General features: G+C 37.0%; 1 protein-coding gene across 2 annotated transcripts; it reads right to left on the reverse strand.

Moving 5' to 3' along the window:
* Positions 1–438: 438 nt before the first annotated feature.
* LOC125837716 (GBF-interacting protein 1-like) lies at positions 439–15,429 on the reverse strand. Of its 2 annotated transcripts, XM_049516790.1 has the most exons (11): positions 15,170–15,429; positions 13,920–13,963; positions 13,134–13,236; positions 12,489–12,603; positions 11,895–12,319; positions 11,564–11,743; positions 7,198–7,591; positions 5,302–5,590; positions 4,759–4,911; positions 3,308–3,763; positions 439–1,385 (listed from the first exon to the last, which is right to left on the reverse strand). In XM_049516790.1, the coding sequence occupies exons 1-11, from the start codon at positions 15,351–15,353 to the stop codon at positions 1,098–1,100; spliced, it is 2,631 nt and encodes an 876-aa protein (XP_049372747.1). In that variant the 5' UTR covers positions 15,354–15,429; the 3' UTR covers positions 439–1,097. The 2 variants fall into 2 exon arrangements, with proteins under 2 accessions (XP_049372747.1, XP_049372748.1); XM_049516791.1 differs by lacking the exon at positions 11,564–11,743 and having other exon boundaries at positions 15,170–15,428.
* Positions 15,430–19,131: the final 3,702 nt, after the last annotated feature.

Below are 19,131 nucleotides of genomic sequence, written 5' to 3' on the forward strand. Positions count from 1 at the left end.
GTATTCCCCATGTTGTAGGGTTAGTTCTTCAATAGAGATCCTATGGGTTCAAGCTTTGCCTTACATTGGAGTCTTGCCAAGGACTAAGGAAGAGGAGTTGTCATCTATTGAGAAACCATCATCTTAGTAAAGACATACTTAAGGATAGTGACAGATTAGCCAGCAATGAAGATACAAGGAGCTAGGATCTCCATGTATCTTCATATTTCCCACCAAAATAGCAATAAGATCAATAATGTTATCATATTTTCAGTATTAATCCTAGAGATCCAACAGAGCATTGAATGCCAAGCTTGTCATGTGCTGTTTAGATGTACAGTATCTTAACTAAAATACAGCAAATTCTTTTATAAAACACATGTTCAGGACCCCTCCCCATATTTACTTCATGGCAATGTACATCTGTATTGAGTACTGTAAAAAACAAACATAGACAAATAAAGAAAAGATATACATCACAGAAAATCTTGGGCACAAGCAAGATTTCATAATTTTCAACAAGCTCTTTAAAAGCTGCATCATATCAATCAATTTACCCCCACATGCAAAACTGAATCAGCATCTGGAAGCACCAATAACAACAGTCCAAGTACACCCCTTTTAAATGTCAAAACTAACTTTACAGATTAAGATGATTGAAAGCAAAAAGAGAAAGAAAAAGTATTAAAATCCCCTAAACCCCTCCTTGCTTTAAACAGTCCTAACCTACCAATAGAAGGATATATATATATGAAAGAAATGTGGAAAAAAAATGACCAAAAAGAAAAGAGTTGACACTGAAAACTATCGAAGGGCTAACAAAATGTAACCGAAAACTGATATGTTTATACCTGCTTCAAACTAAAGAATGTCACTATTCGTTACAGGAGGATTTTACCCTTTGAATCCTCAATCCCAAGCAAGAAAAGAGATACCTCGTCTTTTTTCCTTTTTTTTTCAGGGAGGGGCATTTCTAATAGATTTACAGTCAACCTCCACAGTGATTGTCTTCTAGGCACGTGCTGGATACTTCCTCCGTCTCCAAACTAATTGTAACCCCCAAAATTGTAATCAAGAATTTCATTTTCTTCCGGTTTACAAATGGCAGGACCAGCTCCTTAGTAGCTGCTTGGCCAGTTAATTTGTGAATGTTGAGGCTGCTGATAGACGGTGGCTGTGGGTCCAACCATATCAATTGGACCAGACATCGTCTGCGACTGTTGCATAAGTGGGTGAACAGTCTGTGCTGTCACTGGTTGTGCTGGATGATAAAGACCAGCAATGTTTCCATGGCCAGGTTGTGTGGGAGTAAAAGCCACTTGACCCTGGGGTAGGTTATAAAAAGAACTTGCTTGCAAGCTGGATAAATCTCGACCTGGAGTAATCCACACACCTGAGCCCTCACTCTGCAACAACAAAATTGTTCACCCCTTTAAGCCACATAAATAAAGTACAAACCCAAAAAAGATGATAAACACAGTCCAGAGAGACCTATGGGGTCAGGCCTTACATAAAGAACGAGTCTATTTTCAAAATAATCATCTATAAATTTGGATACCTTTATAAAATTTGGACATAGTATCAAGGTTACACGTAAAATTATTCAGTTGATACAAAACTCAAAGCAAACAGTATAGAAAAGAGTTTACCACACAAAAAGTCAGAAGAACAAATCATAGTAGAAGCTCACTCATTGTTTAGAAATAAAAGTAAATAAGTCAGTTTCAAAAGAGGAGAAGCCTTTCTAGACAGACAAGGAACATGCCATTTCAATTTTTCTGTACGAGCCCAATAACCATCAGGTTGTCCCACTCAAAGGCAAAAGTGTTTGAAAGGAAAATTACTTGACACAAGAACAAGAACATGGGATCCTAGAAATTTTCTTGAAAGGACTGCCATGCAACACAATTTCTAGTTTGCCACAATCTTGAAAAAAGAAAAGAAAAGTTTTAAATGTTGGCGAAGTATACACAACCCTACAAGGGCGTAGTAGCCCATAGAACTTCCACAAAAGAGGACCACCATCCAAATTAAATATATATATATATATACACACACACGCACATGCATATACTATAGAACACACGTGCATGTTAAACTCAGAAAACTGCAAGCAAAAGTATAAATGCAGGGCAGAGTATAATTAGTTCTCCACTTTAAAATACTAAAGTCACACTACTGGACACTCAAAAAAGTTAAAAGATACTCCCTCTGTTTCAAAAAAGAATGACCTCATTTCCTTTTTAGTTTGTTTAAAAAAGAATGACCTCTTTACTTTTTTTGTAACATTTTACTTTCAGCTTTCCACGTGACATGTTTAAGACCACAAGATTAAAGGGAAATTTTGTACATTTGACATAACTATAATTTAGAATCACAAGATTCAAAAGTCTTCTTTATTTTCTTAAACTACATGTCAAGTCAAACTAGACCACTCTTTTTGAAACAGAGGGAGTAATAACAAATGTAAACACAAGTGCAGTTTGCCCTGAGAGATACAGACATTCACAGAAAGCTCCAAGTATCAATATGGCTTCTCCAGTATATCAGCAAAAATTAAAAGAATCAGAGTCTGCAGCAGATCAGTCCAAGTGCAGGGGTAGGAGGCTTTGGAAATATTTTGGAAGTGCTTTAAAAGAGCAGACATAGCCTAGTTTCATCAGTTTTAGGCCCTTATCATTCTGCTAAAAGAATTTCAAGTTCTGATATAATGGATAATTTTCACATGGTTGTCTTTTCACTTTACTGGCAAGGTTAGAATTATATCTTTTCACTAGGGGTAAATCAAGGCATAATACATAAATGTGTCCTTTAACTTGGCTTCAGTTGGCATTCCGCATCTATGCCCTCAAACTTTGGGTGTGCACAAAGAGGCAATTAAACTATCCAAAAGTTGAACAAGTAGACAGACACATCCTATGTGGCAGTGGCATAATACACGTAGGATGACATGTAGGACGTGAATTGTCACATAAGGGCGCCACATAGGACACGTGTGCCTACTTGTTTAACTTTTGGATGGTTTAAGTGTTTGCTTGTGCACACCCAAAATTGGAGGGCATAGATGTCAGTTGATGTCAAACTAAAGGGCACAGTTATGTATTATGTCGTAAATCAATATAGACCCTATTATTCATCTCTCATTCTCCTTTGTTTTTGGGATAGCACCCCTTTATTGCTGATCTTAAGGGGTGATCTTTCATCATTATACAATCTCCTTTGTGCACCATTCAAAAAGATTTAGAGATGATGTGAATGATGTCAATTAAATGTTTCAGTAAGGAAAAAGATAACATCAATATAGATTTAAACTAAACACAAGACCAACCTGTTGTTGGCTATCCTTGAAGGAAGAAGCAGAAAGATCCTCATTAGAAGCAGGGTTTCCACCTCCTGTAGTTGAACCAGGGGTATAGTTGGATGTAGAGGATCCATATGGCCCATACGTCCCAGGCACTCCAATGTGAGTTGAGTTTCCTACATTAGCTCCTGACCTATATTGTGAAAGTGAGTATCTGGGAGCAGCGGCTGGTGGAGATGGATACACACTACCAGCCTGAGGTTGCTGGGGAAATGCACCATTGCTTAAGAATTGATGGATGGCTGTTGGTGGAACATAATATGGAGAGAAGTAGTGAGCATATGGGATATAATTTGGAGGATAATGAGGCAAATGCATCCCTGTAGCTTGTCGAAATACAGGGAGAGATTGCTGAGTTACAGCTGCTGAACTCTGCATAATCCCAGCAGCTTGAGTTGCAAGGGATGTTGGAGCATTTCCTCCCTGCGTATCATTTGAAATGCATATCAACAAGGAGTACCATACTGTGAGCTGAAGTTAGCAAGTTGTAAATCAAACAATTGACCCAAAAATTAAACTATTGTTCTGTGAAAATTATTATCAAATACAGGTGGTATACTTCTGTGGAGAGTATGAAGGTATGAAATCCACCAGAAGAAATAAAATAAAGTTTGTTCAGTCATAATTATAGAAGGGACTGCTAGCACCAGGCACACAACTTACTGCAGATTGTCAAAAGCTTTCTTAAATAGATTTACACTATACTTGGTGGTTCACTGCAACATAAAGGAAGAACTCATGGCATTTAGCATTGATCTTCTGGTGAATAGAAAATTGGTAAAATATCAATATTGAACAGCAAAAGTAAGCATCTAATACACTTGCGAAACTTAGAAAACATTTGCTCAAATGTCACTCAAGGTTCTAAGAATGCAATACTAAAAGATTTGGATAGTGTTCACTAGACTATGCAAATAATGCATAGTTTATTAAAAGGATTTTATAATACTCTATAAATATCTATTATAACAAATTTCTTGAAGAACACTAATCACTAATCATATAACTTCGCGTAAAAAGCTTTGTACACTCTACCCTCCCTAGACCCCACTTGTGGGATTTCACTGGGTATGTTGTTGTTCCCATTACATCAAGCTAAAGAATCAACCAACAAACTGAATCCTGCAGGACCGCAACCATGATAATAATTATGACTTTCACGAATGCATGGGGCAAAGAGAGTTTTAAGGTCTTTAGCAGAAAAACAAACCTTCCGTCTAGGCTAGGGAATACCTATAGTAAAGGAAACTAATCAATGGACAAGTTAGCATTACTGTACAAGAGACGTAATTCTGTTGATGCGATGAGAGCATTGGGAGAAGGTGTCAAGTGCATAATCTCCCCCCCATCCACCCAATACTTTCCTGCATAGAGTCATACAGACAATAAAACATATACTCGATAGAGTACTTTCAAACCTCTTGAGAAGTTTGTGGAGGCACAACTGCAACATTGCCGTTGTAATTGGTAGAAACTCCCGCTGAATGAAAAGGTGAAATGCGGCCATCACCATCGACACTGGAGCGGTAGTACTGGGCATAGTAGCTTGTTGGGTCAATTGGTTGCTGAACCTACAGGAACAAATGATCCGTTTTAACAATTCTTGATTGATAAATTTTCATGAATCAGTTATATCGATTCCACGTGGTCGCAAACTTCTTGGAATATGTCAAATCATCCCGAAACACTATATTTACTATTTACTGTCAGATAGTTCCTACATTCAACATTAACATAGACCCCAGAATAAATCATCGAAGTGTGAGATTCTAGGACCTTGCAGGCAAGTGAGGTGAAACAAACAATGACAACGCATTACAAGTCTACAACATGGTGTTCATCTAACTATGGATATTTACTTACAAACTTGCAACTTTCTATTCCAAAATTGAGAATTTGAAGCTTCAGAACCAATAAAATCACAGAATATGCAAAAAGTACATCAGAGTATGAAGGCTTACGACAAAGTTTGGAAGACGAGAAACATCACGAGACTGTGATTCAGAGATTTCAAAAGGTGCAAGCTGGCTGCCTAATGTTGGTGGCACAAAACCAAAACTGTAGTTCGGGGACGTATGAACAACTGAATACTGATGACCTCCTTTCAGAGTCTCTTGCTTAGATTCACTGTACTCGGGAATAGAGGATGAGACATCTTCTGTCTTTGCAGACAAATTCTCCTGCCCACCTGAAGGCGGAGATTGATCAGAACAATCGGCACCCTCTGCAGCTGTTGATGGATTTTGATCACTGCATTCACTCATAAGAATGAAAACATTAGCATGTGAATGTGCTACAAACGAAGTATATATAGCTTTAGGTGTTATAAAAGATACCATCAAGATATAACTACAAGGCTAAAGGCAACAAGTTCATATGCACAGAAAACATTTGAAATAAGGGAGGCGCTTAAAAGCTAAAAGAAAAAAGACAAATTGAATTAGATATTTTAGGTCTCAATCTTCTAGAAGATTTTTCTAAAATATAGAATTACTGGCTTCTGTCCAAGAAATTTATTCTCAAAATTTGTGGAAAAAAATTAATTCACAATTGTTTAATATTTTGAAGTACTTTTTACAAAAAGAAATCTAGAAACTGTTTTTCTGAAGTTGCAGTTTGAGGGTGTATTTCAAACAAGAATTTTACATATTAATTAAAGAAAAAACTATTCCTCTACTCGCAGAACACTCACTTCCAGAAGTTTATTTCTCATAGAAGCTACACCTACCAACACGTCTAAATTTCAACAAGCTATTTTTCTGAAAAAATAATCTCACAAACTTTTTCCAAATGTAGTCCAAATTACTTTAAAAAAGATACAAGGTCAATGCAGAAGATGGAAAAAGACCATGCATTTGGAATTGGTTTTTGGGTTTGATTTCACAAGAAATTAATCAGGAATGGTTATGGATGAAAGTTGTTTTTTTAAAAGGTAACGGATATTCAATAAAGTAAAGTAATCTCAATTTCAACAAGATATTTTTCTGAAAAAATAATCTCAAAAACTTTTTCCAAATGTAGTCCAAATTGCTTTAAAAAAGATACAAGGTCAATGCAGAAGATGGAAAAAGGCCATGCATTTGGAATTGGTTTTTGGGTTTGATTTCACAAGAAATTAATCAGGAATGGTTATGGATGAAAGTTGTTTTTTTAAAAGGTAACGGATATTCAATAAAGTAAAGTGGCCTTAGATTATGGAAGAAAGTTGTATGTTTGGGTACGGGTTGGTTTGGAAGATTGGTTTCAAAGTCAGATTTTGCTAAGGAAAAAGATTAATCATCGGCTTTTGGTTTTTGAAAACCAGACCAAGTTGGTTTCAAGTTATTTCAAATCAAAAACACTTGGTTTAGTTTTTGGAATGTTTCCTAGACTTTGCCAAAACCATATGCAGCTGTCAACTGTCTGGAAAATTGAAGACTGAGCAATGAGAATCTAGAGAATGAACAAAGCATCACTGACCAATTTCAGTAACTAAAAGTTTTTAATCTTCAAAATATTGAAAAATATTATTTGAATATCCAGTTTAGTATTACTGCAAAACTGGACTTCCAGATAAACCATTCCCGCATTAATATAATGCATAAAGTATTTTTTGTGAGGTCATGAATATATGTTGGCATCATCAATTAATTGTATGCACTTCTCTTCTAAGTTCTATCTGCAGTATCATATAAAACAACAAAAACAGGACATTCCAAATAACCCCCCCCCCCCCCCACACATCTATTAAATTAGAAAGGTGAAATATACTGGTACTATTCATCCTAATCCTCGATTCCTAGGCTAAAAGGAGAGCAAACAAAAAGCTTTCACAAGTCGCAGGTCAATTGAGGGAAGCAAGAAGTGAGATGACAGACCTCGAAAACTGATCATTTATTGTTTCTTCGATACCCTCAGAAGTTCCAGAGAGTGATGGAGTCTTTTCACTCTCAGCAGCACTGTTAGCGCTGATGCCTAAACCCAGGCTAGCTTCAAAACTTCCAAAACAGAAACCAAGTTTTTCCACCTCGGGCACGTGAAGGTGGTTAGGGATAATGACATGCTGAATATCTGAAATGTGTGATTTTTCTAACTTCTGCTGCAGTTCCAAAGTCCCTTCCCTTGTTTCAACATCGACACCTGGAGGCTGCGGCTGAGTATCGACTTCAGTAGAAGCTATAGAAACATCAGATGAACCAGCAGCAGATGTAACAGAAATTTGAGCAATACTATTGTTTGTAGGCTTTGGCTTCCATTCCATACCAGGACCAGCTGTAGTGAAATGCAAAGGACAAGTTTTTAGGTTGAGCACGACATGTTTATTCAAGTAAGAAACCCTAATCTCCAGAGTTCAGCTCTTTATTCTCTTCCCATTTAACAGCGAAAATCAAATTTAACAAAAAGCTAGAGTATCATAACACTCTAAAGCTTCAAATAATGTAACTATTGAGTCATCTTTAACGACGAGAATATACTGGTGCATGTCCCCCAACTAGGACTACGGACACAAGGAGGAGAATACAAACCGAAAGATGCAAGATAACCAAAAGAAGAAAATTGAAACTGCAAATGAGATTAGGAAATGACCTTTTATCTCTCCAGCTAGACCAACAAAAATACTAACCGGAAAAAAACATTCACTCAGCTCAAGAAAAAATCAATACAAAAAGGTTTAAAACAACAACAATTATGTACCCAATGTAATCCCACAATAGGGTCTAGGGAGGGTAGAGCAAATGCAAACCTTACCCCTGACTCGTGGAGGTATAGAGGTGGTTTCTGAAAGACCATTGGCTCAAGTGCAACAAATCAAAATATATATGAAAAAGAACAGATAGTGAAGAAAACATGTCAATTAACAAGGGAAGCAGTATAGAGCATTCTCTCAGAGAAAGAAAACAGTAACAAAATAATGTGGTTGCTGAAACTGAAAAGAAAATACATGTATAAGACAAATACTACAAAAGACACAGTGCTCCCCGGCTCCCACCAAGCCTAAGCCTATCGAAAAGCGAGTCAAAACTCAACTACCTACTACCTTCTACCCTGATCCGTAGCCTCCATACCCTCATATCTAAGCTATGCCTCAGTAAGTTGAAGTTGCAACATATCATGTCTAATGACCTCTCTCTAATACTTCTTAGGCCTACCTCTTCCTCTCCTCATACCCATTATATCCAACCTCTCACACCTCCTTACTAGGGCATCTATGCATCTCCTCTTCACATGTCCAAACTAGTCCAATCTCACTTCCCTCATCTTGCACACCACAGAGGTCACTCCCACCTTATGCCGGATATCCTCATTCTTAATCTTATCTCTCCTAGTAATTAGTATGTCCACACATCCATCTCAGCATCCTCATTTCCGCAACTTGCATTTTCTAAACATGAAAAAAATTTAATTAGCCAATACTGCACCCCATACATAGAAAGGAGAATGTCGTGTTAGAAAAAATCATCCTACTCATATGTTAAGACACTTATTACACAAATTAATCAAACCATCATTCTATAGAACTTACATTCAAGTTTTGGTGGTACCTTTTTACCACACAAGACTCTAGAAGTGAACCCTCCAATTTGTCCACCTCACACCAATACGAGGTGTGACATCTTCATCGATCTCTCCATTTCCTTATATTAAGGACCAAGATACTTTTTAAAATTCTCTCTAGGGATGACCTGAGTATCAAGCCTTACTTCTACGCCTACCTCACATGATGTATCACTAAACTTGCACTCCAAGTATTCTATTTTGGTCTGCTCAACCTAAACCCTTTAAACTTCATGGTCTGTCTCCAAACCTCCAACTTAGCATTAACTCCACCACGAGTCTCATCAATCAGTACTATATCATCTGCAAACAACATACACCATGGCACCTCACCTTAGATGTGACGCATTAATTCATCCATCACCAAGGCAAATAAAAAGGGGCCAAGTGCTAATCTCGAGTGCAACCCCATCTTGACTAAGAAATGTTTCAAGTCTCCTCCCATTGTTCTTATCCGAATTTTGGCTCCATCATACATGTCCTTTACCGCCATAATGTAAGTCACCGGTACACCTCTAGCCCCATGCATCTCGATATGACCTCTCTTTGAACTTTGTCGTAAGCCTTATCTAGATCAATGAACACCATATGTAGGTCTTTCTTCCTCTCTCTATACTTTTCCACCAATCTCCTCACAAGATGAATGGCTTCTATAGTAGAACACTTCGGCATGAAACCGAACAGGTTCCCAGTAATGAACACATCTTTCTCACCCTCATCTCCCTCACCCTCTCCTAAACTTCCATTGTGTGGCTTACAGTGTTGTCAAAGGCGCACTTAGGCCTTTAAGCGAGGCTCAAAACACGTTGCTCACTCCATCTCGGTTAATGTGTAGTTCAGTGTTGTCATCAAGGTTCTAAGGCATATTTTTCCTTTATCATTGAGTCTCTTCTAAAGAGGCGACACTAAGCAATTGATATTTCACTTAATTGTTAAAAAAATTCAATAACTTTGTTCATATATTGTCATTCATGTTATAATTATATGTTTTGGACTAAACATATATATGTGTTTTTTCCTTTGCACCTTTTTTCATTAAAGCTCACGCTTTATTTGTGTTTTGCGCTTAAAGCCCCAACCGACCTCACATTTTTTTTGCGCTTTTTACTTTTGAGAACACTTGTGGCTTAGCAGCTTACTGCAATTTGGACGTCACCCTTGTTCTTGTATAGAGGGATAATTGACCTCCACTCTTCGGGCATTTTTTTGTCTTGAAAACGACATTAAACAAGCAAGTCATCCCCTCAAGTCCTGCTTGAGCTCTTCCAGAACACCATCAAAGTCTCATCTTGCCCTGTCACTCTTCCCTTGCACATTCTCTAAAGGACACCCTTAACCTCCTTAACCTTAATACACCTACAATACCCATAATCATGGTGTCTCTCAAAGTGCTCTAAATCACCTGACACAATGTCCTTGTCCCCCTCTTTATTCAAGAGTTTGTGAAAGTAAACATGCCATCTCCTTCTAGAAAGTGTCTCTTCCACCAATACTTTTCCTTCCCTCGTCCTTGATACACTCACTTTGTTCAGGTCTCGGGCCTTCCTCTCTCTTGCCTTGGCAAGCCTATACAACTTTTTGTCTTCGTCTTTGTCTCCAAGTTCAATATACAAGCGTTCGAAAGTTGTTTTTGTTGCCATAACCGCAAACTTTACTGTCTTCGCAACCTTATACATTTCCTAATTCATCCATTATTCCTCCTGTCCTTGCTCTCCACTCACTTTGCAAAAGCAACCTTCTTAGCTTCCACTTAGCCTTGGACTTCTCCGTTTTGGCACCAATCACCTCGATGACCACCACCATTACCTTTCAAAAACCTCAAGACCTTTTTAGCTACTTCCTTAATGCCACTAGAAGTCTTACCCACATGTCATGAGCATCCCCACTACTCCCCCGAGCCACAGTCAACTTCTCCCCCATCTCCCATGCTTGGGCAAGGTCAAGCCACCCTATTCGATCCTCGACCGATTATACAGTATTTTTCTCCCTCTATCTCTTTATCTTCAAGTCCATAGTCTAGAGGTTATGTTGAGTGATAAGATTCTCGCTAGGAATAACCTTGCAGTATTACAAAGGGATGTAAATAATCTATTTGCATCTTGGCCAACGCATTAGGGAAGGTAACTAAGGAGTCCTTCTTCGGCAAACGCTCGAATTAGCTATCACCAACTCGAAAGTTTTAGCAAAATCCAGAAGCAAAGCACCACTTCTTGTTTCTATCGCCAAAACAAAAGCCTCCATGCACATTGTTAAAACCACTAGAAATTGCCTTGATGTGGCCATTGAAATCTCCACCAATGAAGAGCTTATTGGAGTGTGGTATATTCCTCACCATCTCGTCCAAATCCTCACAAAATCACTTCTTGACTTCCTCATCCAAGCCACTTACGGCAAGTATGCACTAATGACGTTCATTCGTCCAATGACTAGCTTGATCACCATCATCTTGTCATTGATCTGCTTAACTTCACCACTTGCTCCCTTAGGTTTGTATCTACTAAAATTCCTACTCCATTCATATCCTTAGAGCCTCCTAAATACCACAACTTAAATCCGTCCACAGCTCAATCATCAAGCACCATTAGTAACAATTGCAGAAACAATATCAATTAAAGGAATCTTTCAAGGAGGGGGAAAGAAAATAATATACTAATGCATTAGAGTATGGAACATGTCTCAATACTATACCTTTTTGTGGCCCAACCAGTGGTGATCGGTTGTTGTAATTAGATGTAGGTCTACTAAGAGAAGAAACACCCTGAGCCAAAGAAGCGCTTTGTGGGTTCTCCGGAACCTGATTCTTTCCAGGCCCCTGGAATTTGCTTGACATGTTTACTTGCACAGTTGAACTTCTAGAGTCAGAAACCTCTATCCATACATAGGCAGAAACAAATACATGAGATCCATTAATTGAATGACCCCACCCCCCCAAACAATGACATGATTTGATGATGATACAACAGTATCAATATTTCCAAAAATTAAGGACAAATTTCCAGACAAGTCTTCATAAGCTTACCAGTGGCTGTCTTGCTTCCGTTAGAGTTGGTAGGAAGATTTTCAAATGGAGCACGCTGGCTACCGACTTCTCTTCGAATTGTGCCTACTGTACCAGGGGGTCGTGAATCATGAGATGGCAAAAGAACAGGATCAGACGCTGAAAAATAAGCTCCTGACGAAGGTGGTGAAGATAAGGATGTTGAAGAGTTGCTGAAGTTTGGCATTTTCTGTCCAAGCATATCCCTGGGTCCCACGGACACTCTAGGGTTTCTGTTCGCATCATGACTTGCAGATTGCAGAGGTTCCTCTGACTTAATAGAGCCAGCACCTGCAGTGGCTTCAGATTGCTTAATCCCTCTTCCTGCTGCTGCATGTGCATCAGGTACAACATTGTTACTCCCAAAAGCTACAACACCAGGCCGAATGGCTCTGGCACTTGATGAGCTGAAAAGAGAGAAAAAGAATTAGGCGACAAAAATAGTTGAAATCAAACCATGTATAGAAAACAATAAACCACGTTTTGTAATCTGAAGAGGTATAACACTGGCAATTCAAGGAGCATCCACATGCTGTAATGCACACAGAGAGAAAAATCCAGAAACATCAATAACACCTTGAAGTATTCTTCCCCTCAACAGTAGGCATGGAAGATGGATTAACACTCTTTCCAGAAACATGACTGGCTCCATTTTCCTTATCAGGTCTAGAGTTCCTTCCACCACCAGCATCTGACCAAGCATGTACACATCAATTATGAATGGATAGGAGAGGGGCTCATAAGTGATAAGACTCAAAACTAAAGATATAGTGAAAATACTCGCAAGTTAAAGGAAAAGGTTTCAATAAGTTATATTAATTGTTGAAAGTCTACGTGTGGCCCAAAAGACAGAATATCAATTCTCTTTGTTACTGTTTGGCTAGTGCAAAGACATTTTTAAAAAAAATTGAAGTATGAAGTAGTTATAACTTTGGAGCAACTTGTAATTTGCTTAGATATATGAGGCAAAATTTGTGATAGTTGATTAGAAGCAGCATCAAGATCACAATTACATAAAGAAAATAATTTGGATTCTTAGAGATGCCAGCCTTTTGTCATTTGGCAAAAAGGGAAAATGGAGAAAAAAAAAGGAAACTAGGTCAAGCAATTAAAAAGAACACTAAAATCAAGATATCAGAAAAATGACAAATATGAAATCACCATGTTCGGCAGCATAAGCTATCACAAGTCAGAGAAACTAATAACAAAATGGATGTTTACCAAGCAAGACATGGCGAGGAGTGAAGTTTCCCCGACTCCCCTTGTTCCCCCTCCCCTGCATAGCTGGTTTCCACTTTGGCTCAGTAGACTCCTTGTTCAAATTCTGTAAAAAAGGCAAATTAAGTAATAACAATACAGAAACAGCACGTGAAAGGCCATGAATGCATGTCAGCCAGCACTTCACATTTATTGGGTCATTACGAGAGAACATGTGAAACAATTAAAGCAAAATGCTGATACCAAAGTTGAATTATAGCATGGAATTCTACGGGGAAAGAAACTCATTTGACATTCATGGGGTCCATGACCTAAAAAAGAACCAATTCAGCCAAGGTGCTCATGCCTATCTGCACATTCCCTCTTTTACTGCATTAATCAGGTTGATCAAACCAAATAGACATTCTATGCATCATAGAAGTGTGATGTTCTTCAGCACATCAACCAGATAAGTTGTAACTTAGATGACAGTGGTTAAATAGAGAAGGCATTAACACATGCTGAACAGCCTTATCTTAGCAAGAGGTTTGATTGAAATGGTTCATTACATTCTTTCTAGTGACGGGCAATAAATTGCTCCACCACCCTACGTTCAATGTTGATTTCATGAATCTGCATCAGCTTGTATAATTACTTGTCAGTGTCTGTGTGTGTGCACTACATTAAGCTCTTTGGGCACCTAGAATCAGCTGAGACCTTATTTTGCAAATCCCCCACCCAGAAAACATTAATTCCCTATGGATCTTTATAGAGAGCATTGTGAGCGTGCAAATCAGTAGCTAACCATACCTCTCTTCTTCTGTCCCGTTTCCTTTTTACTTCATGGAATGTATCTGTAAATAACCCCTCAATAAGATGAGTAAGGAAAAATAAATTATCTATTGCAATAGCTAGGAAGCGTAACAATGAGAAGATCCTGGCTGGGGCAATACACATGGGCTGTAGTTTAAAAAAGGAACAAATCTCACAGAATATTAAAAATAGAAAATAAGAGAACACATAAACAACACCAATCTATGCATCTTTTATGTGCACATGTGCAAATTTCCCTTTAGTCTTGTTACCAGAAAATCCATAGGTTACTGGTGCACATATAAAATTATCTAAAATCAGCAAAACAAGAAGATGCAGAAAGCAAAATTTTATGCTCCTATGATTTGAAGGTTCCAAATTCTTTTAAAGAAGGCATCCGAACCAACCATCACAAATGTAACGAAGAAAACAAGAAAGAAGAACCGACAGCCATATTAATTTCTTTGTTACTACTAAATACAAAATACATTGACAACTCTGCCACGCACCAAATAGACGGTGAGAAGTTTGACTAAACCTTCTCAATAACAAACTTCATCAAAACAAAACTTGCTGATAACTACAAAATGTTATCTTGAACAAAAATGGAATATACATCATCAATCACATGGGTCCTCAATCTCAAACTAGTTAGGACCGACTCTCTCTATTTTTTTGTCAAGTTGTTGGCTATGTTGCTTGGACTCTTCAAAAATGTCACTGAATGTGTGTCGGATTCTCTTCTTCAAAAGTAGTGCATTTTTGGAGAATCCGACACAGGTGCGACTGCATTTTTGGAGAGTTCGAGCAACATAGGTTATTGGCACTGATATATGAATCCTTTCTGGCCATTCTGTTGTGGTCTCAATTCATTCCAATACTAAAAAAATGATTTTTAAGGCAAATTCAGGGTTCTCTAAAACTAGAGGTTCTGTCAATGTAACTGCAGCAAAAAAAAAAAAAAAAAGGGGAGAGTGAAGCCATCTCTGTCAAAACAAAAGGGGATTAGGAAAGCTGCATTGAGGACCAAAACAAATTAAATACATTGTTTTTTTACATATAAGATAATTTATCAGCCCTGATAAAGTCCAATATTAAAACCCAATTAAGAAGTGACCAAATTAGTATGAGAATGAATGTAACAAGAACACAAAAGGCAAGAAAATAAAATACGTGGGAAGAAGTGAGTATATAGTAAAATGAAGAGATCCCAAGTGAAAAGAAGATGATCCAAAAGCAATACTGACCCTGATAAAGGAGTTTTTGTGCAGTCTCATTGGGATCCATAGAACATTCCTTGAGCATTGCATATATCTCATCGTCACTGTGATTCCCAGTGATCTCCTTAATGTTGTGGATCGTTTTCTTCACAGTGCTTGGGATTGAAACCCTAGCTCCTCCTCCACCAACTCCACTGTTGTTGCTACTCATCTTCTTCTTCACCACCCCACCAACCCCACAAATTCCTACCTCTATATATATATATATATATATATATATAAATATATGTATTTTACTTTTCACTGTATCTATATGTTTAGAGAGAGAGAAAGGGAGGAGAGAAAGAGGGAAAAGAGAGTAACTGTATTTGGTGAATAGGGAAATACAAAGAGAAGACTTAGGAGAAGGGTTTTGATTTTTGAATATCAAATTTCATTTTTCTATTTTTTTGTATATATACAAAAAAACAGAGAGGGAGAACTCACCTATGTGGAATAGTGGAACCTTTTTTCTTTTTCTTTTTTTTTGGGAAAGGTGGACCCCTTACTATAGAGAAGGAAAAAAAATGTGAATGCACCTGTTGAGATTTGAATCATAATTAATGATATATGTAATTTAGGATGCAATTGCAATTATTAGAACATAACTATATGTTTAAAAGGTTGTTTGGACATTTCATTACTTATTTGTAGCCATAACAGCATACTTAGTATAATCATATAAAGTAAGGTTTGAGTATGATAGAATGTACGCATCCTACCTCAAAGAGATAAAAAAATTGTTTCAGACACTCGACTTAAGTGTTGCGAATCAAAATATTCATGAAAATGGAAATACGTGAATGAAGAAAGATATGTCAGCATCCAGGAAAATGAAATAATAACAACATTAATAATATGGTAACTAAAAGATATTACATGCATAAGGCTAATACTACGACATACATAGTGCTCACATGCTCCCACCAAGCCTAAACATGTCGACAAGCGAGTCAAAACTCAAGTACATACTAACCCTCTACCTTAATTTGTGACTTTCATACCCTCTTATCTAAGGTTATGTCCTTTATAAGCTGAAGTTGCATCATGTCTTGTTAAATTACCTCTTTTCATGCCCGTTATATCAAACCTATCACACCTCCGTATTTGGGAATCTGCGCATCTCATTTTCACATGTTCAAACCATCTCAGTCGCGCTTTCTTCATCTTGTCCAACACATATGTCACTCCTACTCTATCCTGGATATTCTTATTCTTAATCTTATTTTTACTCCATCGATCGCAACAACCTCATTTTTGCAACTTGCGTCTTCTGAACATATGAGTTCTTGATTGGACAACAATTTGCCTCATACGATAAAGCTGGCCTAACCATCACTTTATAGAACTTACCCATAAGTTTTGGTTTGGGGTAGGCATTTGGTATTCGGTTCGAAATTATAAAATTTCAGGTTTGGTAATTGGTAGTCAAAAGTAGATACCAAATACAAAAAAATTAAATTTTGGTTCAGTAATTTGGTAAACGGCAAATTAAATTTCGATTTGATATGGTATTCGGTAATACCGTATTGAAGTTGTAGCCGACTGTATTACAAAGTTAATACTATTTTTCCAATTATTTCTATTTTCTTATGCGGAGGAAAGATATAATCAAAGATCAAATAAGTAAGAAAGCATTGAGAGAAATAAATTGATACAACTAAAAGACATGTATTTGGGTTGTTTACGTTCATTCTTTAACTTTCTTCTTTGGACTTGTATTAATGAGTAATGAACATGTTGATACATAGTTTTCATTAAGTAAATAATTTGGTATTACGAAAATACCAAATATCAAATGGTACTAATGTCTCATACCAAACCCAAAACCGAATACCATAATTCTAAAATTTTACTCTTGAATACCATACACCAAATTACCAAAAATTTTGGTTTGGTTTGGTTCGGTAATTTGTTTTTTGGTATTTTATTCCCAGCCCTAATTTTGGTGCAACCTTTTCATCAGAAGGCGAGTCTTCATTTCATCCATCCCGCACTAATATGATATGTGATATCGTTATGGATCTCTCCATTTTCTTTGATCAAAGACCCAAGATACTTGAAACTTGTGCTCTTAAGAATGACTTGTGAATCAAGTCTCACTTCCACACCTATCTTACCTGATTGCACTCCAAGTATTTTGTTTGGGTCTTGCTCAACTTGAACCCTTTAGACTTCAGGGTTTGTCTCCAAACCTCCAACCTAGCATTAACTCCATCACTAGTCTCATCATTAGTACTTATATCATCTGCAAATAACATAAATCATGACACCTCACCTTGGATACGGTGTGTTGATTCATCTATCACCTAAGACAAATAAAAACGGACTAAGTGTTGTTCCCTGATGCAATCTCATTTTGATTGAGAAGTGCTTCGAGTCTCCTTCTATTATTCTTATCTGGATTTTGCTTCCATCACACATGTCATTCATCTTGTTTTTTCATTGTTAAAAAAAATAATGTTTTGGTTAGTTTTACTAGTTTTTTTTTAAAATTTTTTTACTTTCATCACTTGACTAATATTTAGTGTCACACATTGCTAACCTGTCGTAGGAAAATTCTACTTTTCCTATATCGGATGGTTGAATTATTATTGTATTTATTTTTATAATACAAACTTTATTTCTGAAAACATCAAAAAGACGAATTAAAACCAAAAATCAACATAATAATCATTATTTGTCTAAACGTGAGGAGCGTCATTTGGAATGAATCGGGAAAAACTGAAGAAGAATATATAATCAATAGTCGTCATGTAGTTTATAATTACTATCTCGAATCTAATGAAAATTTAGATAATCTGCATGTATTTCTTAACATTTAATTTTTATTAAACTATTAAATAACAACTTGTTTGGATGATTATTACATATTTTCTCATATTGTATTGTATATATTATTTGATAAATATTATATACAATACGAAGATCCTGGTTGGGTAATTCACATAGACTATAGTTTTAAACATAACTAATCTTAAAGAATATCAAAATAGAAAATAAGAGAACATATGGGTGTGTTTGGTATGAAGGAAAATGTTTTCCATGGAAAATGTTTTCGTAGAAAATGTTTTCCTGGAAATCAAGTTGATTTTTGACTTATTTTCTCATGTTTGGTTGGTGAGTAGAAAATATTTTCCGGAAAAGATTTTTAGTGTTTTATTTATGAATGAAAAATATTTTTGAGAAATATCTTTTATTTTTACTAGAGTAGAAAATAATTTTTGAAATTGAAAATAGTTTTTTAAAAACAAACTTAAATTTTTTTTGGGGGGTGGTAGGGAATGGGTGAAGGGGGGGTCGAGGGTAGGGGTGAAAAATTGAAATTTTGAAGTTGAAAATATTTTTGAAAAACAAACTTAAAATTATTTTTTGGGGGTGGGGGGGGGGGCTGGTAGGGGGTGGGTGGGTGGGGGTCGAGGGTAGGGGTGAAAAAATGAAATTTTGAAATTGAAAATATTTTTTAAAAACAAACTTGAAAATTTTTATTTTTTTTTGGGGAGGGGGGTGGTGGGCTGGTAGGGGGTGCGTGGGTGGGGGTTCTAGGGGTGAAAAAATGAAATTTTGAAACTAAAAATATTTTTTTTAAAAAAACTTAAATTTTTTGTGGGGGGGAGGGGGGCTGGTGGGGGTGGGTGGGTGGGGGGCTGCGTAGGAGGTGGGTGGGGGGGGGGGTCAAGGGTAGGATGAAAAAAATGAAATTTTGAAGTTGAGAATATTTTTTAAAAACAAACTTAATTTTTTTTCTTTTTGAAGAGGGTTGGGGGCTGATAGAGGGGTTGATGTGGGGGGAGGGGGGCGAGGGTAGCGGGTGGGGGGTGGGGGGTAAAAAAATAAAAAATTGAAATTAGAAATATCTTTTAAAAATAATTTTTAATATTTTTTTTGAGGGGATGGGGGTAGGGGTGAGGGTGGGGTAAAAAAATTGAATTTAAAAGCAAGCTTTTTAT

This window comes from Solanum verrucosum, unplaced genomic scaffold, assembly GCF_900185275.1.
Source record: "Solanum verrucosum unplaced genomic scaffold, falcon-dt-bn FXZP01000029.1, whole genome shotgun sequence".
In the NCBI taxonomy this organism is placed as follows: Eukaryota; Viridiplantae; Streptophyta; class Magnoliopsida; order Solanales; family Solanaceae; genus Solanum; species Solanum verrucosum.

Bases quoted from the DNA above. Each gene is read 5' to 3' on its own strand.
- LOC125837716 (XM_049516790.1), bottom strand. From the start codon at position 15,353: ATGAGTAGCAACAACAGTGGAGTTGGTGGAGGAGGAGCTAGGGTTTCA. The intron at 12,604-13,133 runs GTAAACATCCAT...ATGCTTGGTCAG, and splicing joins TCCTCGCCATGTCTTGCTTG to ATGCTGGTGGTGGAAGGAAC. The intron at 1,386-3,307 runs GTTGGTCTTGTG...TTGTTGTTGCAG, and splicing joins TCAAGGATAGCCAACAACAG to AGTGAGGGCTCAGGTGTGTG.